The following is a 24,200-nucleotide window of genomic DNA, read 5'->3' on the forward strand; positions in this document are numbered from 1 at the left end:
AGTATCTCACAATATATCTAGCTATTGCTGTTCACTTTTGCTGGGGCAGCTTATATGAATTATATCTTTTGTACCAGAGAAAGCAAATAGCTTGTTATGTGGTACTTCTCAATTCCTACTTGTGCTAAATCCAGCTGATATACAGAGAACATAAAAGGATACATTTGACAAGATAACTACTTGTTCTGATGAGTAGATATTGAAGATTACCTTAACACAAGGAAAATCTAAACTCTCAAGTGGGTGAACTCTTCAATACTGAAGATTTGTTTTCAAGTGCTCTACTTTACTAGTTTTACTTTATTAATGGTTATTAGCATAAAATGTACCTCTGAGGACATATCAAGACAAGTATTCCACAGAAAAATTAATCTCCCATGTTCTGGAGTCACACAAATATAGTATTTTAGACTATTTCAAATGTACACTCTGAAAGCACTACTCTTTCCCAAATTACATTTTGCCAGTTGTGAAAAAAATCCTTTCACATTTTATAATGGTAACGTTAATATAAGCATATTATTTCATTTAAAGGAGCTATTCTATCTTGAATAAAATCTTTCTAATTGAAATAGTTACAAATAATGCACTGAGCACAGTAGTGAAGTTTGTGCAGTTTACCTGAAAGAACTTAAGTAAACTCAGCAGAACGAGGAGTAGGCCAAAGAAAAGAGTTTTGTAATTCATATTCTAAACAAAAAGAACAGTTTTAAAGAACTGTTTGAGTCTGCAGAATCAAAAGCAGCAGCTGTACTTACAAAAGTGCATATAGATGCATCCTGATTTTGTTTGTAACTCTTCATAAACAAATATATATACATTAAAGAATGGAACTCTGCCTTGAATTTCTGTAAGATCCTTACTTAGACGCAACAGAAAAAAAGTTAGGGAAAAGGAATTAGCATCATTCTCATTCCACAGCTAGGGAAATGAACACAGAATTATTAAATAGAATATCTTATATCTCACAGTTCTCTGGTCATGATTAGGGAGTTCAGAATGGATCTCCTCAGTCCCACTGCAATTTGCTATTGAAACAAACTCATTCAAAAGGAGAAAAGAAAATAAAACCTCTTAAAATTGCAACTGTCCTTACACCTGAAGTGCCAATTTCACTGCATTCAAGATGAAATGTTAACACAAAAGTCACCAACCACCATTTTGATTTGTCCCAGTAGCACGGCATTCTATCATAATTTGTATGATGTTCTAGGCTCATTGCCACTGCAATGTTAAAATGTAAAAATACATTTTTATTCTTTTAAGGTAAATAGAAAGCCATATTTCCTTGTTTCCCCAAGCTGTGAAATAGAAGTATTCAAAATTAAATGGAATAAAGTACCGACATCTGGCCCTTGAAAATCTATAAAGAAAAGCTAATATATAAGACAAATTCAGACACCAGCAGCCTTGAACAAAGATGACAGTTTTCTCAAAATGACACCTGACTCTTTCTGTAAAAACAGAAAACAAAACAAAACAAAAAACAAACAAAAAAAAAAAGCAGACAAAAAAAACTCAGGCAGAATGGCACTAGGAAGAAAAAAAGAGGTCAAGGAAAATTCTCTAAAATTTCTCTCATAGGGAGTCAAGTGTTGAGACTAAATGGAAGTAAATAGATTGCTGATCTCTATTTTACTATGGTTGTTGCTTTCACTTCTCGAAGAAATTCCAGACAAATCACTGAAATTGCTTAAACAACACAAAACTCACTGCAGTAATTTTAAGGTTAGTAAAAACGCATCAGATAGAATGCTATTTATTTTAAATTACTTTATTTCAAAAATCAGAGGGGTCCAGCATTAATCTGAAATGCTTTGTCACAGTATGATAGCTATATCCCATTGAAAATCAGCTTGGGGAAGTTAATGGCATCTTTGGAACAAAAATATACTTTACTGCACTTCTTTGCACTCTTTTTGATTAATAAACCTATTTCTCACATTCTTATTACCATAATGAACTACCTGCAAGATAAAAGTTCTTTTTTTTTTTTTTTTTTTTTTCTCTCTCCCCTGAAAGAATCTATCTCTTTTAGTTGAATTCTCTCATGATGCTAGCTCCACTACAATGAAAGCTGGGACACATGCAGTACAGTCAAGACTTGTTCTTATTGTAATTATACAACTTTCATTGATGTAGGCAGGTTATTTTATTACCTTTACTAACAAGCCATCAAATAAGACAGTTCCATAATACATTCCAGTGGAATGCTGCAGTATTTGTTAAACAGAAAACCTGGTCATATTCCCTTACTTATTAAAAACAAACAAACAATAACAAACAAACAAAAAAAACCCTTACAAGCCAATGTAAAGAGATTTCTGTTCCTGCTTGTGAATGATGAAAGCCATCCAGAGCTCTCCTCATTCAAGCAGTAAATGAACACTGCAATGTGTTAGCCTCATTTCTCCTTGTTTCCTACCCATCAAGGATTAAGAAATGTGGAGAAAATGAAAAAAAAAAAAAACAAAAAAACAAAAACAAAAACAGAAACCATGGAGGGAGAAACCAATCCACTACTGCTATGACCCATAGAAATATCTAAAAAAAAGAAAGAGTTTACCCTGCCAAGTTCTTTTCCTGTCCTTCCTCCTCTCCTTTGGTTTGGTTTCCTCTTCACTTGCTGTGAGAATGTGGGTAGTTTCAACTGAAAGACATACCCTCTTCAGGCATGAAGTTACCAAGCAAAAGTAAGGTTTTTCTTCAAGGGTGTATTTGGGGACTAATTAAGTTTTGTGGATACAGGTGAAGGAAAGGTAAAGGAAATGCAGGCTAGAATATAAAGTAGATAAAGAAAAAAGAAATAAAATCGTTAATTCTTCTACCTCCAAGCCTTCTATTAAAAGAAAAATGACCTAGACTGAAAATTTTTGGACCAATTCTTTCTACAAATCACAGATTATCTAACATCACAACATGAATTCCATCAGAAGTAGCAGATATTTAAAGATCTATTCATAGATACTTGCCTGTACGTTTCACCAAAAGGTGTTTAAATCTTTCTTTATTCTTGTAAGGTAACAATGGCCTCTTACAAGAGGTCACGTTATTGTGAGAGATCCACAGACAGCATTAGATGTTCCAACCGACATTATCAGTTTTAGTAGATAAGCATTCACACTTGCAAGCAATATTCATTTTTCTATTGCCTGAGAATGGTTTTGAGATATACCCTTACTGCTTTCCTGTCTATTGCTTGTGTCTCTTCCACTTCCTGTGTGAGTCATACGGAAAGACAAACGCAACATACTCTCTTGAAAGCTGTGAAAAATGTAGTGAATCCTTAGGAAAAAGGTCAAAGCAATTCACAGTAACCCATAACAAGGCAGATGAGGATTCAATGTAGAAAGTCTATGTCATGATTTAGCAATAAATTAGTATGAATTTAATTACAAAGGAAAGAAAGAAAAATGCTGTGTTAGGTCAAGAATTCAAGAACGAAGAGCTAGAAAAAATAGTTCATGATTTCAGGTTAGAAGTTTCCTTTTTAAGGGATGGAGTGAAGCTATTTCTCTCCCACCACAAATTAAAACTGAAGTTAAGCTGTGAAGAAAGATGTTATAGGGAGTCTGAAATTTTATCCAGGAAAATTTCACTTCTTGTCAGTTTGATCAGTTTTTTAGCTGGAAGAGTACTGGAAACAAAGGGAAAAATAACCACCTTATTTATTCAGAGAAAAATAGTAATAGAATACTGAAAGAAATATGAACTGAATATTTTTTTCTTCATAAAGACTTTTTTAATTTATTTATATAGGAATGTGAGGAAAATACAATAATGAGAACAAACGATTAATAATAGAAAACTAAAGATGTTAGAAATATTAATGGTTTGAGATAAGCAAATTCAAAACTGTTTACTTCTCTCTGAGCTTCTGTCCTTCGTATTTGATCAAAGAGCTGAGATACTGAAATTCTCATAGCTCTCTAGCAAAAATACAATATTTTAACAAAAGTTTTTCTGAACTCCCTTCAGCGGTAAGGTGCAGACACAGGGAGCTATAAGAAATTTCCCTGAAACAATTATATCTGTCCTCCTTTGCTCAGAGCCAATGATTTGTGCTACTTTCCCAAGCTTTGTAATCTCAGTTAGAACACAAGGTACTGATGTATCACCAGGCTACTATCATCAATTGATACTAAAGTATTATCATTATGTACCATTTCATTTCTCGAATTAAGCGAAATGATGAGCAACCTATTCTCAAAAGAAAGGTTAATTATAGAAGCACCATATCAGAATGAGACACAAAAGATCATTATCTGCATTCCACATGGCACACAGTGGTACAACAAGGATTATTGTTTGAAAATTGCAAAGTTACTTCAATAATTTCATTATGTGGGTTTGATTATTTTTTGCTGTTGTCATAGGTGGCTTTTTCTGTGTATAATAAATGATCTTGCTGGAAACAGAAAATCATTAACAACTATTTGACTTCAACTTTGTCATCAGACTCAAATGAAATTATTCTGTTAACAGTCTTATTTTCTTCATGAAGCCAGCATATGACATTCATAGGTATGGTAATTTTGCAGTCTAATCTCTCACCCAAAAAAGCTTGACAGAAATGAAGTTCAAGAACGTTAGTGGAAGGCAATGCCAAAGCTTGAAATCCAGAAAAATTTGAGAGCAATCTATGATAAAAGCAAATCAAAGTGATAACAAAACTGACAATAGTATTTGAGAAGTACACTCCAATAAAGATTTAAGAGTTCTGTTTGAAAGAGCAATAGTACTATATCTAGCATGTGTAGTTAAACAAGTACTTCAGTGTAGATGTTCTACCCACATACAAGCAACCAAATAATTAATTCTGTGCATATCATGTGTTGAGAGAAATCTTCATTACCATTCAAAACCTGTATGCAATATTTTCCTTTTCAGAAACCACAGAGGGAGTCCAAATCAAGAACTATCACATTAGCCAATTATACATGTACATAGAAAATTAAATTTCTTCAGATACTGTGTATTATTAAAGACATGACCCAAAACTACAGTTTATTAAATAAGCTCATTGATAGCTTCAATTCCTATTCAAATAGGAATGAGCTATATGTGTTTTAATAGGTAGACAGTGCTGAAGAGAGCTACCTCCATAAGGGAAAAAAAAAAAAAAAAAAAAAAAAAAAAAAAGCAGGACAAATTCACTTTGTGTAAAGTGAAATACTTTGTATTCAGCAATTTCCATAAGTATTCTATTTTAAAAAGAAATCAAGTTATCTAACAAAAAATTACTATTTTAAAACTTTTCTTTAATCAAAACCAATATTTTAATGTAAAACCATAGAAGTGTTAAACACATTCTCCAAAAGCATTACTGTGGTTTGGAATGTTATTTTATTGACCTTTACAAAATAATTTTGAGCTTATCTGAAAGAAAAGAAAAATTGTATCTTATTTTTCTAAAGTCACTATAAATGAAGAAATATCAGTTCACACAGCTCAACTATAGACCCTACTGTGCAAGTATTTATCAACAAAAAGCAATTTCAAAGTAGCTGCCTTGTGAGCGTTCAGGGATAATAGCTGGCCAATTCATCCATAAAATTAAGCCAACATTTCCACCAAGAGTTTCTTGACAGACTTTTCATACCTAAAAACATCAAATAAACATTATATTTCCTAAGTCCAATAATGAAACCTGTATTACACAAAGATTTCTTAATTCATCTGATTATGCAGCATTCAAACAAAACATTCTTATAGGTCCAAGCCACCTATTTCAGCACTGCTGAGTGCTGAAAGAAGTTTGGGGAAGTTAATTTTAACATTGCAATGCTGACTCAATATGACCCTTCACTTTAGAATGTGGATGTACATGCAAAAAATCAAAATAGTTCAACGTAATTTGAAAGTCTACACTTTGCAGAATATCACATGAATAAAATTAACTCAGTGCTGCTACCTTTAGCAGAGGATTCTTATCAAGTTAGTTTCTCAGAATGGCCACAATGCAGTCTAATTCCTCTAGCCTCATCTTTTTCACAAAAACTGAGAAAAACTAAAGACAGTTTGGAGGAAAGGAAGGCTAATGTGGGACTATCAACTCTTATGTACATTTTGAGACGGAAAAAGTCTTCAAGAGCATCATCCCTTTGTTTATTTTTCCTATAAAACCTCAAATCCCTCCACCAGTGAGTTGTCTTTATTTTATTTTTACTTTTTAAAAGATGGAAATAGGAAAGACTGTTCTTTTCACCTCTGTATTAAGGACTCAGAACTGAGACACCCACTTTCTTTTCATTCAAACACAGATAAAAAAAATCTCAAAACTAAAAAGTATAGATATTCGCATGCACAGAATTTCAAATGAAGTCTTAAGTGGTCTTTTGAGACCCATTTTCTTGATATGCCTTGATTGCTGTGGGAGTAGAGTTAGTTTTTAGTAAAAACACTCTCTATTGTAGCTTTACAGGTTATTATTGCTCCATTACATCACAAGTCTGCTCAATTCTCTTTTCAGAAGCACAAGCTTTGTTCAGTCAAAGGGTAGGATTTTCCCACAGGCAAGGAAAGTCTCTTCACTGTTTCTATGAGATGTTTCATCTCAGGAATCATAAAGAAAGCAAATTTAGAAAATGTCCAGCCACCTCAGTATCTAGAATCTTGACACCAAAATGGAGAACAACTAGTTTAATTTTGAGCCTGCTGCTCCATATGGATGTGTCCCATTCTTTTCTGTCCTTCCCACCTCTCTCTATTATGCACTGAATTTTATATATATATTTTTAAACATGTTTATGAGAAAAAGGTGTCCAAAAACTCTACAAGGTTTATTAGAGGCTTGCAGTGAAAATATTTGCAAAGCAGGAGATCTATGGTCTGACATCTTCAGTTTTCAAAGAAAAGGAAAAAAAGTCGTTCCTCCTCAAACAGACTCCAAATTACTTCAGACTCAGTATTTACTTCCAGAGTGAGAGATGTGCACAACTGAGTTACGTAAATAAAGGGAGGGGCTTCTATGATAACTTCAAAACAGAAATAAAATGTAATAAATATGATAGTGGGCAAAATATAAAGGAGTTTAGAGCTGATAGATGTTTTGGAATTTGATTTCAGATGTGCTTTGGATTCCACAGTTTTTACTAATCTGAAAAGAAACTTGCATAGGAAAAGAAGTTCAAAGTTCCATAATTATTGGTGGCTTCATACTTTATAACAGGAAGTGTACTGGATTTGAAGGAAGGAATGGAGGTGATGGAAAGAAAGATGAGAAAACACCATCAGAATGCAAATGTGATCAGCCATCACAGTGGCATTTCCAGTACTTACAGAACAAACAACATAAGATGCCAAGTAGATTGGAAAGTTAAGAAATGAGGAGCTCAGCCAACAGGTTTAAACAAACAGAAGAGATCATTTCCCTCAAAAGCCATAATTCAATTCAGAAACTTGTTGCCACAGGTTACTGTAAAAAGCCAAGATGATAAATGTTTTGAAATAGGACTGGACATGCACATGGAAGAGAAATACTCACTGTCCAGAGGAGAGGTGGAGGGAAACCTTTGGATCAGCATACTGTAGGATATTTTATGTTTGAAATTATGTTTCAAAATATTAACAAGGATATAACTCAGTAACTCAGTTGCCTTTATTTGCAGAAAAATATTTTGTCCACAAGAAAATAAACAAAATTTAGAGTCTGAAGTCAAGGGAATATGCTAAGCCACTTCTTATTCTGCAGAAATATTGAGTTTCTGGCTCAATCTTTTTTCTACTATATAACTGACCACCCACAGCAGCTTATTCATGTCAGTTACTATATTTCTTTGGTAGACCATTGATGTATGCCACATTATTGCTCTTAGTATTTCTCTTAATGGAATACATGGCTTTAAATTAGTAAATTAGGACATTTCACCCCAGGTAGCTTATTTCAAACAGGTCTCATCAGGTCTTATCAAATGCTGCCCCTCCCACTAAGAATATCTCTCAGTGATGTGGACTTCTGTCACCTACTTACTACAGTGCTGAACTAGGCTTTCAATATCCAGAGGTCACGAGTTACATACACAGCAGCTCTTTCTTCAGTTTGACCATGATGGACCACATCCTCTCTCAACTCTGTCTATATCACTGCACATATTACCTAAGCTTTGCCAGTAGAATCTATGTTTTTGAGCTGAGCACCATGAGACTCAGAGCTATCTCTGTTTACTGATGATTAATGACTATATTTGGACAAACAAAAATTCTTAATAAATTAAAAAAGGAGTGAATATTGCCAGCAGCCTATTACCAAAAGAAGGATGTAATGTACCTAACCAGAATGCACACTTCTAAAGCACTAAGCTTACCAATTAGAATACAAAAATGACAACAGCTACAGGCATTAAAGCATGTGCCTTTGTTACTGCAAGAGACAAGTGTTTTAGCATACCACATCTTGCCTTTGCACCGCTGCCTACAAACTCTGAATTTGTGCCCACTTTCCCCCTTCTTGAAATGTTTTCTTGACATTTATTATTAAGAACTGAAGTTAAGAAAAAGTAGCAGCTGTGTTGATTCAGCAAAGTAGCATGAGTATGCTTAATAGTCAATGCCTTTTACCTTATTTAAACACATTCATTTTCTTTGATTTCTTTAATTAAAATACAAATCTAAAAAAAGATTTTCTTATGTTAGCAGATTATATTTATATTATACCTTGCCATTTATCTGCTTATAGGAATATGTATTTCCACTGCCATCATTTAACATCAAAATACTATTACATCATTGTCATTATGGTGGAAATAATATTACTTTTCTCTATAATAGTTTGACTAGGTTGGCAAAGGCATGACACACTCTTTTCTTAGTATATATATATATATAAATTTTCCTTACTCTTTAATTACGATAAATGACATCTTTCATTTTTAGGTAAGCTTCTATCCATACTTTAGCTGTCTAAATCTGTTCTGAGTTAGGAAGATAACTGTAAGATATAACTTCAGAAATTGAAGGAATTAGTAGACAAAGTCTCACTGAGAGGAAATAAATAGGGGAAAAAAGAAATAGAAGCCATATGAAACTTTTGAACCCTTAATGAACAGAAGAAAGAAAAGCTGTAGAAGTGGAAAAAATGTAGATGGAATCGCAATTTGGATTTAAAAAAAAAAGTTACGAATCAGATTACACTTCTCTGACACTGTAGAGTCATTGATGTCCCTTGCTTTCTCACACCAGCTTGCCTGGCAAAAGTGAATCAGTGACAGTATCACCCTAAACTTGGGGAAGTGATTATCATTCTTTCTCTCCATCACCGTACTTCCTCTGGGCTGAAGATTATACTAAAAATCTGTTAGCTGTTTAACACTGTGGCAATGGACTTTCAGAGGTTTCATAAAGGGCAGTGGGCTAGGTCTCTTTTTCCTAGACATTACTTCCTTGACTTGCAACATCAAAGAAGAGATATTTTCTCTACATATAGATTTCTTCCCCCTCATTTCCCACATCTTTATAAATATACCTCCCCTTATGTCTGGCATGTACCTGTATTAGATACCAAAGACTCGTGATCGGAAGGCATGTTCATATGATACATCAGCTGTATCAGAAGGAGCAGATCCAAAAAGTTACAAGTGGGAACACACAGGGGAAGTGACGGCAAATCAAAGGATGCTCCAAGATACATTTTGGAAGATACAGAGAAAATATATCCTCTATTAAAAAGAAGAATGCATCTCAGAGAAAGCTAAAAGGTAGTTTTGCTAGCAGAAAAAAAAGAGACAGAAGAGAGAACAAGAATGATAATAATGAATTGCTCTGAGAGGATTAGGTTCCACTAGGGACACTGAGGAATCCAATGAACTAAAGAAAGGATAAGACACTGTCTAAATTGATCTATACAACCAATTGTAGTACAATTCATAAAATAATTATGTCAGTCTCTTCCATATTTAAAATGAACATAAAAAACTCAGAAATGCAGTAAGTTGTTAAGCACTAAACACCAGCACATACTCTGTCACACTACTTTCATTGTTACAGTAATCTAGGAAGCACCTGACATTTATCTTCTTCAGTTTTAACACCAGAATTCAAGAAACGCAATTAGGAAAACGACAGTACTCATAACAGAAAAGGTCAGCAGTGTTCAAGCTAAACCTGATAACATGCCTAATGTGTTGCCACACAACAGAATGCCTTCCTCATAATGAATAACTTTACAGATTGCCATGAAATTGTTGCAAGATAATCAGATCAACAGGGGGCATACCACTACATGAAAGAAATATAGGAGATTGCAAAATAGTCTTTGATGAGGGTATACTGCAAAGTCAGCACTGATGGAAAATCTACTATTGCCAAACACTGTGTTTTCAAAAATTATCATATAAATAAATTGAGTACAAAACACAAACGATAGAAATTTCTGTTATTTGGTAAGCAAGGAAGACATTACTTTATCCAAGGCCTAAAAAAAGTTGCTTTCATGTAAAAAGTAGGGGGAAATAGTACCATGGTAAAGTATAGCAGAGCTTTCACCTCCTTTATTCACTTAGGTTAAAATTCAAACATTTTCTAGGAATTAATATGTATATATCTGTGATAAAACAAACTTTATACTTTGAGACTGCTAGAGTTGCTCTGTAAAGCCGTACTAAAGTTAAATACTAACATTTTATTATAGTTTCTCCTATAACTGAGTTATATCAAACTATTTCGGGATTAATATAAAAGCCTGCTGGTTTTTAACATGACACATACTGTTGCCTAATTAAACAAAGAAAATAAATAAATTGTAATTTAATGGGAGCCTTCTGATTTATCAGTTTCATTGGAAGATGGATTGTGAATTTAGTACAGAACATATTTTTGAGGATTGATTACAAAAATAAGTCAGATGCTGATGATGATAAGCAGTAGCAAGCCGTAACTTGTGCATTTTGCCTTGTATTTCCAGTTTTCCCTTCATATGTATTTCTGTAACCACCTTAGCTATACATTATGTGTGAAGCAAGTTTTTAACATAACAGTACCCAACATACTGCAAAATATTTTTACAGATGCTTACATTAATGAATACATTTTGCTTAAGCTTTACAAAGAGAGGCATCTGGTAGAAGGAAATAAAAACACACACTATAACTAGAGGATAATGTCAATAGAAGTGCAATTACGCTTTTAGCTTTTTTCCTGATATTCTTGCATTAATGATCCTAAGCAACCAATTTTCCTCAAACACTACAAATGTCTAACATGCACCAAAGAGCTAAAGAGAATGCACTTACCATGTACTATCAGAACATATTCTGTGCTGTTTCGGCCAATTGGGTTTTTTGCTTCACATCTATATGTGCCATTGTCTGTTTTGTTTAGGAAACTGATGCTGAGGACTCTGCCGTTGACAACCATTCGCTCTGGATCTGGTAGTTCTCCACCATCCTTTGTCCACAATACTGGTTCTGGCCTGTTGGGTCCAAGGTGAGACTTTTATTCAGATACATGAAGTGTGTATACACAACGCATATTAGAGACAGTGACTAATGGGCAATACCCTGCCACTAAAGAATACCTAATTATAATTTGAGTTACTGGATATAGTGAGAACTTATTATAACCTACCCACCAGATGGAAACTACTAACCAAAGGGAAGGAACAGGCAGGAAAGGAAGAGGAACAAAAAGGGAAACAGAACAGTATTGGAAAATTCCCCCAATAAATAAAAAAATAACAATTTTTTTAAAAGCACTTGTGAGGTTTCAGGGCACACAGTTCAGCAAGACATTTGGCAAGCAACATTTCTGTGTCATGAGCAGTGTGGTCCTGTGCAGCTGACAGGCATCAGAAATCCTGTGAGCAGGCTGAGGTAGATATAAGTGGTTTGCAAATGGATTCTTAAATTATTTAGACTATTCACATTCACACGTGTACTTGAATGTACTGAGTGTTTTTTCTGAAGCAGGCATATCAGTCATAAAGTAGCACATCTTACATACAATCTAAATTGGTTTCTGTTGCTGTACTTTGACAAAGCCCATTCCTTTCTTCACCCTTCCTGCATCCTTCCATTGCATAATTGCTTGTTACAAATATTATCACAAGCAATGTAAGATTTGAATTAAAATCCTGCATTTCCCTTCAGTGAAATATTTTTGTTTCTAACTCTTGTAACTGGTCACCCCAAATCAGACCAGAGGCAAAGCACTGATAACCACCAGCCAAGTTAAGGACATAGCAGAGAAGGGAACCGATCATATTTATAGATTCCCCTAGACCTTCCACTGACATTAGATACTTAACTCTTTCCCAAAAACTTCCAAGAAGCTCTGCAGCCCAAGAGATTTGCCTAACAGACAGCAGTAAGTATTGATTATTTGTAAGCTGTCCTTACCTGTATGTAACAAAATCCACTCCCCAATTTACATGAAGAAAATTAAAAAAAATTGGTCCATTATTAGGAATAGAAAGCTGGCTTACTGAATCCCATTTCGGCCTAGATAAATAAAGCATCTCAACTCCTTAGACACTAGTCATTAAAGCAATATATTCACAGCCTGAAGACTCATATTTATTTATTTCTACCTGTTAGCTTTGTACTTTTTAACCCAAGTGCCAGTTCCTTTCTTTAGGGTCCACTACTTAAGCAGCTTCAGTCAACTGCAGTTCTAGACTTGCAACTTATATGGTAGCAGAATCTAACACAATATTTGCCTTATAAAAGTATTCAATTTTATGACTAAATAATAAAATGTAAAATTCTTTCATAAAGTCGGCAAATGTTTTGTTAGCTGCTAGTATTACTGAAGAAATACTTAACTTGCTTAATTTAATTATTAAATATGAGTGTTAAGAATTAAATCTAAACACCAAAGCAGAGATATTTTCTTAAAATGTGGCCTTACACACAGAAGAATAGTTTTAATGTCTCCAGCTACATAAGTATATTTTAAATAATACAACATATAAACAAAGTGAAGGTTTCTGAAGGGAACTTGCCACTGTGCATCTTATTTTCTATTTTCTTTATTTTCTATTTGGTAGGAACACTCAACATTTTTTTTCTCTTGAAAAGGAATGGTCTCACCAGTGCTAAGTACAGAGGAACAAACACTTCCCTAGTCAGGGAATATCACAACACTCCTGGAATTTCAAACCAAAGATTAAGAAATTATTGGTGTAAAGGGTCTTACCTATCTGTAAATTTGTCATATGTGCTTCTTAATGTGCTTTCAAGCATTGAGGCTAAATGCACATGCACACAAGATACACGCCTCCTTTCTGCTTAACACTAGCAAGGAATCTAGATGTCCACAATGTTGCAGAAGAACTGTCCCACATTATTACAGTGTGATTAGCTTTGATTCACTAAGGTGGATGTGTTCAATTTTTCAAGAAAACTCCTCATTGTTCCCCATGTACTGTGAATCTGCAATCCCAAGAGTGGAAATTCTGGAATTTTTCTGCTATAATGTAAGACATCACCTTCGTAAGTGGCCTGTTAAAGCAACCACTGTGTACCTGAAATATAAGAAACTTAGAATTTAAATTGAACTTAGATGGCATGGCCTAGGGTAAAACCCATAGGATAACAAATAACTAGGAAAAGGATCCTTAGATCCAAATTATTCAGAGAGCTTTGTTACATCTTAATATACCAATTGCAGTCCTACACAGAGTAGTTAGAGCAGCAGATGTACGTACTCTGGCAGCGGTGGGGAAGCTGTTAATTAACAGAGCCAGCCCCTTTGGCTCAGCAGCAGCAGCAGAGCCATCCCTGGGCAGCCAGCCCATGGTCAGCACGTCACGGTGGCTGGGCACAGCCCTCACTCCATCTCGCCACTCTCCAGGAGGATGGTGCCTAAAGCAGAAATGCTGTCACAGCCACGAAATTAAATCTTGCCTTTGCTGCTGGGAAGCTTTGAGACACTCTGGTCTAAACAATTCATTAGTCAGGCAGAAGTGAGTTAAGAAGATGAGACGTGCTCAAGCACCCAGGCCAGTGTGCTGCTACTGACAGCAACAACTAGAGTGGCTGCCTAGGGAAAGCAAGGGAGTGTGGTGACTGCCTGTAGCCCATTCCCTCTAAGCTCCTCTGGCATCTGCAGTCACCCCATCAGGGGTGCTGGATGGTGCATCTCTTGCTCTCTTTAGTATCTATGCAGTATTTAGACTGTTGCCCACGAATTTCTCTAACTTCTTTCTGAATCTGCTTATGCTGTCTATCAACCCAGTCTTCTGTGGCAATTAATTGAAAAAAAAAATCCCTACCTGCTGTGCAAAAGTATATCTACTTCTATCTGTCTTATACTGATCTCTAAGCAGCTGCAATGACTATTGCAGAATATGGTAACGGTTCTTCACATTATAACCTTGTTATGAGTTACGATAGACCTTATTTAGTATGCATTCCTTGTTCTCCCTCTATCCTTCTATATTTATTTTAATTTGATAATGTTGATTATGGACATAAAAAAGAAATCACAAGAAAACAAGGCAGACTGTAAATTAGGAGCATATTGGCCGTTCCCTGATAAGTGCTTTAGCACCTTAATTGTTAAAAGTCCAAATGCAACTGAAACATCACTGGGGAAGCTCCCCTTCCCTATATGTGGAATATGAGCATGCTGAAATGAAAGTTTTCCACAGGTAATCCTACTGAAATATGCTTGTGGCTGTATATTCAGAGGTTCAGTCTTCACTCAACATTCTGGCTCAGTTAGGGGATATTTAGGTTGGAAGGTCTAAAACATCAGGCAAATACATATATTCCTAATATATTCAGATATATTCATCTCTATAGCCCTATACATTCTATCTCCCTATACATTCATCTCTGCCAAATACACCTCTATTAAAGAATTTCAGTTTTTCTTCACTCACTAAAGCACTGTCATGATGAGAATTGGAACAAACAGGGTAGCTCTATGTCTTAAGTTTGTGATTACTTCAAGTTGAATCACACATACAAATTTATCCCTCACTTTCTCTGACTTTATTGAAGAAAATATTTTAAAGACAGCTCAAATGTGACAGGCCGTGCTAGTTGTTTGGCTAGCATGTATGGCTTTTACTAATTTGGCTTTGCATGTAGATTCCCACAGGGCACAATCAGAATTGCAATACTCTCAAAGAAGCCAGAGATACTAACTATGAGCATACTAAAAATACCTTAATTGTGATCAACGACTACTTCTTCTGCCATCTAAAATGAATTTGAAATCTACAGTTTATATGAAAAACTCCAAAGCAAGCTTAGATTTTGATGTAATTTATGTTTAAGATGATGATCATGAAGATGATCAGCAGACTGGAGTACCTCTCCTACAAAGACTGACTGAGAGAATTGGCTTGTTTAACTTGGACAAGAGAAGATTTGGAGAGATCACATTGAAGCCTTCCAGTACATGAAGGGAGCTTACAGATGGGAAGGAGAGCAAAATTTTACATGCTCTGATAGTGATAGGACAAAGGAAAATGGCTTTAAACTAACAGAAGGGAGATCTAGGTTAGATCTTCGGAAGAAGTTCTTCACTCAGAGGGCAGTGAGGCCCTGGCACAGGCTGCCAAGAGAAGCTGTGGATACCTATAAACCTACCTTTTAATGATATCTTTATATATAAAAATTATATTTAACTTAGTCTTCATTTAGGAATGATACATCGATTTTATGCATCACCACTTCTTTCTGGACACAGGGAACTTAATCAACACAATCCTTTTTTTTTTTTTTTTTTTTTTTTTTTTAAACAAAACAAAACACAGAAAGGTCAAAATATTCTTCACTGAGACCTTGATCTCAAACTTAGATAACTTGCTGGCCTGTAATACTACCAGAGATAACCTTTTGATATCTTTAAGATATGAAAAGCATCAAACAAAAAAAGAAACAAACACAAACAAAACAAAAAATGCCAGCTGTTCACATACTTGATCTCACTGAACATATTAATATCCATCTGGGTATTTAAGCATTCTGTCAAGACTTTGTAGCCAACATGGATAAAAATAGGAAAGACAGAAGGATTTGCAGAACACTAATGAGACAAGTAAATTCATTGTTTTGAGTACGGCTCTCTTGAACACCATCTTTTAATTCTCCAAGTAGGGGTATGTTTCTTTTATCTGCAGTTCCTAAAAAACAAGTGCTAGTGAAAATGTTTAAATGAATAATGGAAAAGGCATCACTACTTTCACCAGTGCATTTTTGTCAAAATGCTAGTGTAATGTTCCAAGTCACCTAAGGAAATTGTTGCTTCATTAATTTGACCGTATGAAGTCAGTCTCAATTGAGAATCTGGATTTTTAGATTTATCAGTTAATCATCCAGTTGAAAGTTTAAATCTTGAGGGAACTTTTTGTTTGTATAAAGCCTCACTCTTGATGAGTCATATTAGGATGAGCTGGTTTGGGAGCATTTCATCTATCAGAAACATCGATATCCACTATCTAGCCTTTCATAAGAGGCTTGGATAAATGGTTTTTATTTTATCAGATAGAAACTTTTTATGATTTTGTAGTTTTGCAGAGCTTGACTAATCCTCAGAGAGCATTTTTCTCCTCAAAAGAATTAGTCAAAAATGTCCTAAGTATCTTTTAAAAAGTTCGCTTTTTATTAGGAAGGTAACTTTAAAATATGAATTAGCTTTTACATTGGTCTATACCTTTCCCTTTCGAACATCTCAGAAAACCTAGCTTAGCTTAAAAACATTTATGATGCCCTATATCAGTTATACCAGTGTTTTTAAAATGACTAAGAATTAAATTACCAATATATGTAAAAAAATGAAGTGTCAACAAAGCAGATATTTCTACTTTTTATTATAAAGATTTGTGAGGAGTTTACAGCTATAAAGACAACAGGAACAACAAGAAATGTTGAAGATACCTGCAGTATATTATGCTTTTGAAAAAGCTGCTTAAATTTAAAGAGGGTAGGAATCTCAAGAGGTGTTAGAATTCATAGTTTACAGTTAAAAAAAAAAAAAGAAACACATAGTAGAAAAGAGAAAAAAAAATTAAAACAAACAAAACCACCCTTCATCTCTTCCATTCTGGTTATAGATAAAGCCTTTCTTTTACCCACTGCAAATGCATAGAGATGACAGAACTTACCACCTATAAGTTTCCTTAAATAAAACAGTCCTCTCACTTTCAGACTGAATCTTCGGGTTACAGTTGCTAACCACATTGATAGGATGGGCTAAATTTACAGCTGAAAATGCTTATCCTAAACAAGCCTATGGCAGTAACTGGTTACAGAGATCCAGGAAGAATCTTTTCAAAGCATAGGTGTTTTTTCCTGTTACTGAGACAGGAAGCATAGATTGCTCCAAGGGAAATGATATTTTTTTAAATATTTTTCAATACCTATTTTTTAACCTTTCCTCGCAACTATTTTTAAGGTTCAATTCAGGACAGTAAATACATACCTTCAGCTGTAAGAATCTGAATGTTCTCCTTCTGCAACAATTATCTTTTTGGATATGTCTCCTAGTCATCAGGCTGATTCTCTTTTATCCTTTAGTATCCTCATACTCCAGGACTGCCTTTTACCTAAGATGATCCGCCCTCGGCACAGCTGTGCTGTGTTGCTGCCTTGCATCTGAGTAGCTCTTTCCCAACTGATGACCAAGCCATTATTACACTAACTTCTTTGAAAATATTTACTTGTAGTTTCTCTTTCTCTTTTATGAATTCTCTGTGCCTCCTACCCCACCACTCCTTTATTTTAGTCTTTCTAAAAAAGGCAAGACAACATCAAACAAATACTCCAAAAAGTGCATAAAACATATAGTTCCAGTATTATTTCAAATCTTATCATGTAGGTATAAAAACCCGCTACAAATAACATTTGGGGGATTGGCTTTCTCACAGTCATGAGACAGATCAACAAGAGAAATTATGTGAAATCAGGAGATGCCTTATCAGTGAATTGCAACATAGAAATATCCCTTGTATTCTCTTACTGTAAGCTGCAGGGAGGCAAGAGATGTACAAAAAGATTGCCTCAAAAACAGCCTCTATGAGGAAGATGACATAGGAATATAGTCCAGAATTTCATTTTAAAGAACTCAATATCCATTGCTACATGAAGACAAATGTAGAGGAGTCCCTTAAGCTTGTTCCTGAGATACCATCCTCCATAAAGTAAGTTACATTTTAAATCTATGCGGAAGGAGAGGGCGTCAAATTGGTGTGCTCTCTACTATGAATGATCCACTGTCCTTCCATGATTCGTACTGAAGTAAAAAAACAGTTCAGAGAAGTATAATTCATAATCAGTAGCCACAAGGTATGTGCTGGAGAAGCAACATTTGTCAGGGTTAGCGTGGTAATGTTAGCTTGTTCAGCATTGGAGAAAATGCAAAATCAAAGAGCTCACAAATGTGTAATATGGCCGAAGGGGCAATGTTAGAAAAAGTTTCATCATGATACTGTGCTATATATCAAAACTGAGGTCAAATAAACAAATTTTCTCAATAGTGGAATACACAGGAACTCAGTACCAAGGTATCTGATAATACAAGTATTGATTTCTTACGCCCCCAGTACTACAGCATGCAAACAGGCAACTCGGAATAAATGCATTGAAACATTAAATCAAATTGTGCACAGGTAGTTGCTAGCTCCATTCTTTGGTTCAAGTACTTCTAACTGTACTCACAGGCAAACACTTAACTAAAAATGAACCTTCTTAAAAATGGTTCTTGTTACAAAGATTTCTAAGAAAATACTGTCATTATTCAGGTTATATGTTTTGTTTTGCCCATTTCAACAGTGCTTTTCCTAATGCCAGTAATTTCTTCTAAGGCTTTTATCTGCTCTCCTCTTCTTTATTCAACAGAATGAATCTACTTTTTGTCTTAGACATATTAAACTCGATTTGCAGTGAAATTATCACTGCATGACATAAAAATAGCATGCTAACCTCCTACAAACATCACCAGTCTTTAAAGAATGCAGACAAAATGTGCTGCCTCTTTTTTTTTAGAATCCTGAAGGGGATCTCAATGAAAAGCTTTGTGTGCTTGTAATAAACTGGGGAAAAATTATTTTAAGCAAGGCTGTCCTCTTGTTTTAGGAAGAGAAAGACTATTGATCTTGTATTTTTTAACTTATTATTTCATTCTTTACCACTTTCCTTTTCTATTAGAAGCTACACAGTATGAGGTTAGGCTTGATTGTCAGATGAGCAAGAGAAGCCAGTTGCAGCTGCAGATCTCCTATTTCCCTCACAGCCCACTCTTTCTTAAGCCAACATTTAGCACAAGTACCTGCAGATACAATACTGATCTATCTTTTCATTGTGATGGATATCTAAATCACATTTTAGTAACATAATGATTGCAAAGACTCTCAGAAAGTCATCTTGGCTAATTGAAATTAATAACTTCAAATCCATATATCAGTTTACTTGCTAAAATGTACCCTTTAAAGGGAAAGGCTTATTTTTTTTTCTCCCCCTGTTAACATAAGAAACCCATTATCTTTAGTTTATATAAGAAATAGAAACCTTTTTGCAAAGTCCATAGTCTTTATAAATCTCATGGCTCTCCTGTAGAGCGAACAAACTCAAAATGTATGTCTTATGAAGCCTAATTACACCCAAATAGAAATTAACTATAAATTCTTGAACTATTGACAAAAGGTCTTAGCTGCATGCCAGGGTATAAAGATAGATCAGGTTTGACAGACAGCTGCTATTGCTTAAGTTTTAGACTTTGTGATGCTTATTTAAATTATTTGTCCTGTGTTTTCTCATAATCACGTGACTTTTTAAAATTTCTATTACCTGAAATTTTTCAATGATGATCATGTCTGCAAAAAGTTTTTCTTTGAATATGCCATACTGAGAAATATTTCCATAAAATATTGTACCACAGTATTACTTATTTCCTGATTCTAGAACTTCCACGACACACAAGAACCAGTTCAGACTACACCAGTAAACTATGTACAATAATTAAGTTCCTAGACATCAAACGTAATGTGAAAGCTGAAGTGGATGGAGCTCTTTATAATTGATATGAATAGCATTATTTTATTCATCAATCAGTGAACAACTCTATGTTTGAACCAAAAACTAACCCAGTATTACCATAATGACTCAACAGTTCCAAAATGAATAAACACTGAGTGTGACAATACAAAAATCTGAGAAAAGGGAATGTTTTCACTCACCTCACCTTCTGTTACTGCTTATCAACAAACCACACATACAAAAAACTTGTTTCCTGGTAAAGTTTTTAACACAGAGAATTATATTTAAACTTACTTTGAGGATCAACATCATAAAGAACAATAGTTCTCCAGTTTCTGTGATTGTTGCCTACTTCAGCTAACGTTTTTTGTAGTAACACAAAATCTTATTATCCTACCTCACATATTTACAGCAAGTTCTAGAGAAGGCAAATCTTTAAAATATTCCAAATATCTAATCTTCTCAATCTAGTGTAGGTTCAGACTTCTGTGTTTCAGGATAAGATGCAGAAAAATATTTTTAACTTTCATGGAAGTGTAAAGTGTAGTTTAGCTTTTTGTAGCTGTTTTAAGTACGTTTAATTACTTACTGATTGCCAGTCTTATTTTGGTACAAAGAAATCTCTGAATCATTTCAGACTTCATTTTGAAGTTTGTGCATTAAAGGAAGAAATAAATCCAAATAATATTCATATAACATACTTTAATTTTCCCACTTGTATGAATATAATATTAAAAAAATATATTTCTATGTTTATTCTTTTGAGTAACTATACTCTCCAGTTTGAGTCTCATCATTAAGCCTCAGAAATCTTTCATCTCTGCATTGTTTTAAAATGTGTTTGTTGATACTGAATATTCCCTCAAGTATACCTGCAGCAGTTTTCCAAGCCCGATGCTTTCTCTACAGCTGTATCTTTTTTTTTATTATTATTATCCAAAATGCTTTTCAAGTTTTGCTTTGCTTTTAAATCTTAAGGCACTTCAGATGCTTTGCAAGGTTTCCTACAGTCCTGAATTGTTTACTGGTGCTATTGTTAATGATATCCAACCAACTTGATAATGCCTTTAATGGAAGAACTTCTTCATCAGATTAAGTACTAGATCTTGTTGCTAATTTTCTTCAAGGAAATCAAAGCTGTGGTGGTTTAACTCAGGTAGACAGCTCAGCACCTCATGGTTAGCTGCTCACCTGCTATCCCTTGCAACACTCTTTCAGTGGGATGGAGAAAAAGAGAAAAGGAGTAAAAGCAAGAAAATATATGGATTAATTTTTTTTGTTGTTTTGGTTTGGTTTGGTTTGGTTCGGTTTTTGTTTTTCCTAGTAACTGAAGAAGTACAAGAGGGTTAAAAGCAAATGAAAAAAAAAAAAAAAGCAAACCACCAAGCAGTGTCACTACCTCTCATGGCCAGATTGATACCCAACTGCTTCCTTAAATCCTCTATTTCCCTTTTTATTTATTGCTGAGAATGATATTATGTGGCATGATGTTATCTCTTTGGTTGGTTTGAGTCATCTGCATGGCTGTGTTCTGTGTCCTATCCCAAAGTTCTCACACATCCCCTAATTTCTCACTAGGGGAGAGTGACAAAGAGAGGCACTGCACATCCAATGTTCAGGCACAGCTAACACAAAAATGTACCTCTGTATTACCAACATTCCTTTGCTCCCAGATCTAAACCCTAGAGGCTGCTTTGGTGAGAATTAGCTCCATCCCAGCCAGACCTAGTACAACATCTCACTGCCATCGCTATAAGGTTTTCTTGCCTTTCCTTTTTCTCTTTGGTATTTACAATCAACCACAATTTCCTAAGCTTATTAGGCACTGCCAGTGTTTTCATGTGACTGTGCTTACAGCTGGAGCTCTTAAATTCAAAACTGTATTCTTTATGGATGTTCAGGCTGGTTTCATAGAAACAGTTGTACTACTTCAGATTTGTGTATGAGGCATGTACCTCACATGTACGTCATGCTTAGCTGACTACAACAGCTTTTGTTCACACACTGCTCAGATATTGTCAGTAAGCTCTTGGAGCAAAAAGGTTTTGCACTGGAGCCTTACGCTCAATTTTGTACAAATACAAACATTCAAAGTGAGAAAAGAAGAAAAAATGCTTGTGCTTAAATTCACCACCTTCCCAACACATCTGAAGATTAAAAACATTGCATGCTTTCTAAGGGGGTTGATCTTCTCCAGCTTTTTACTTTGGCATTCACCTCCGCTAATTTTCCAGTCAGAATGTTGGAGCTATCCTTTGAGCACTGTAGATGTGTTAATGCTTTTTCATAGAGGAGAACAGTAAGTTCCTCCAGCAACCTGGGCCATACACTGCCCATTACATCACCTTGCCTTTTGCTTCTCCACTTTTTTCATCCCTCTCCCATATTTGTCAAATACTTCATCTACTTGTAAACTTTGGGTGTCTCATTCCATCCCTACTCCACTATTTTGCTTCCTCCAAATCTGAACCGACTTCCCAAAAAACAGGCTATACATTTCTACTAATTTATACTTTCCTAAGTCTTAAAACTATTCTATACCCTGTTGGTAACCACTCCCATTAAAGGCAATTTTTTTTCTAAATGACTTTATTTCTACCTCTAAGCAGATAAGTAAACGCAAAAGAGAGAAGGGAGAAGACAGCTGCCAAATTTTCAAACTTTCAGCAACGAAATATCAGTTGGGGGCAAACAGGCCTGAAGAATAGAGGCACAGTGATGTAGTCCATAAATAAAAAGATAAATCTTTTTCAAATGCACCATGAGAAGGTCAGGGAATAAGCACTGACTTTATTTTTATTTTTTCAGTTCTATTCTGAAAGAGATGTGGATATTTTAATGCATTTTTAGTACTTCAAATCAAAATAAACAGTATTTTAGACTACATTTTTAGTAGTCAATTCTAAACCACAGTGTTTTATACAGACATTAAAGTCTTATGCTTAAAACATCTCAAGTTCAGAGAAAGAACTATACTCTTTACAGCTTACAAACAGTTTTCATTAAAAGTACATTTTAAAACCTTCTGCCTATAGAAAACAATGTCTCTGTAATATATGGTTATACTGTTCATTTTGTGTTGTCAGTTTTATAAATAATTTATATTTACTTTAAATTTTAACCAGCCCTCTCCAGAATTCTAATATCTCTTTCAAAAAGTTTCCTTAGGCTGAAATAGTGAAGAGAGGTGTAAATCAGTACAACATCGGGAAAGAAAAGAAAATAGATTAAAAGTCTCATGTTATAAATCCTGCCTTACTTTCTGGGGAATGGAGACCTTGCAGAAGTGGGTAGGGACTACTGCCACTGTCAACTCACTGGCACTAGCTCAAGGACAAATACCAGGAAATACTTTGCAGGGAATATCTGTGGGTTGGCTCGGACTCGAACAGAGATCTGATAAGGTGCTTTCCAATTTTTATAAGGTAGCAAAGATGCTGCTTTTGTATCAAAAGTAAAGGCCTGCTATGGACAGGTTGCACAAGAACAAGCTGTTCAGATGCTAGCACAATATATTATAGCAGCTCTCACAAGCAACGGATAAGATATCCCTAACAACATATCAATAATTAGGGTCCAGTGACAGCCTTGCTTCCAAGAGACTGTGTGAATGAAAAGGGAGAAACTGTTTCCATCAGGTGCATCTCCCTTACTGCTGCAGGCAGCTGGGGGAAGGCAGCCTCATGAAACTGCAGCCTGGTAGCTTCATACAGTGAGAAAGCAAGGTCCACTGAATGGTAACATTACTCTAACTGAGGAACGGGTACATGATGAAGTAGAGAAAAAGCTTCTTTCAAATAACAGAGCTAGAACTACTCTGTTTCAGTGCAGAGCACATCTGTAATGTAGCCCCTTCCCCAGTTGTGCCTGGGATTGGTGCCATTTATTGATGTGTGAATTAGAGAGTCAAATCCCTTTCCTTTCAGATTTATTATCTAAGATCTACACTCAGATAAGAGGGGGAAAAAAAAAGAGGAGAAACTATACAGAGATAAGTGAATATAAAGAATAATTCTCACACCTTGTTTAAATGTTTTATTGCTGTTCTGAGAGGCTTTTTCTTTTCCATCAGAGTATAGCTGAGATGATAAATGGCACATAAGAATTTCATTCACATGAAAAAGCATTGATTAAACACAGAAGTCTTAATGACCTGATTTTGCTATAATTCTAGTTCTATAGGTTTCTAATTATGCTTTCAAACTGCTAAATCTTTGTGCTTTTTATACTGCTGTTTACACCTTGTTGATTCCTTCTTAACCTTTAAGAGCTATTGAA

At 34.9% G+C, this 24,200-nt stretch overlaps 1 protein-coding gene across 3 annotated transcripts in view; it reads right to left on the reverse strand.

Annotated features, from left to right (window-relative positions):
* The window catches only part of CADM2 (cell adhesion molecule 2), a 611,269-nt gene that overhangs the window by 55,116 nt on the left and 531,953 nt on the right, over positions 1-24,200 (reverse strand). For all 3 annotated transcript variants that reach the window (XM_048941288.1, XM_048941298.1, XM_048941279.1), the window contains one exon: positions 11,229-11,407. In XM_048941288.1, coding sequence (XP_048797245.1) covers positions 11,229-11,407 — 179 coding nt within the window. The remainder of the gene's footprint in view (positions 1-11,228; positions 11,408-24,200) is intronic.

The sequence above is a fragment of the Lagopus muta genome, chromosome 1, assembly GCF_023343835.1.
Source record: "Lagopus muta isolate bLagMut1 chromosome 1, bLagMut1 primary, whole genome shotgun sequence".
NCBI classification, from domain to species: Eukaryota; Metazoa; Chordata; class Aves; order Galliformes; family Phasianidae; genus Lagopus; species Lagopus muta.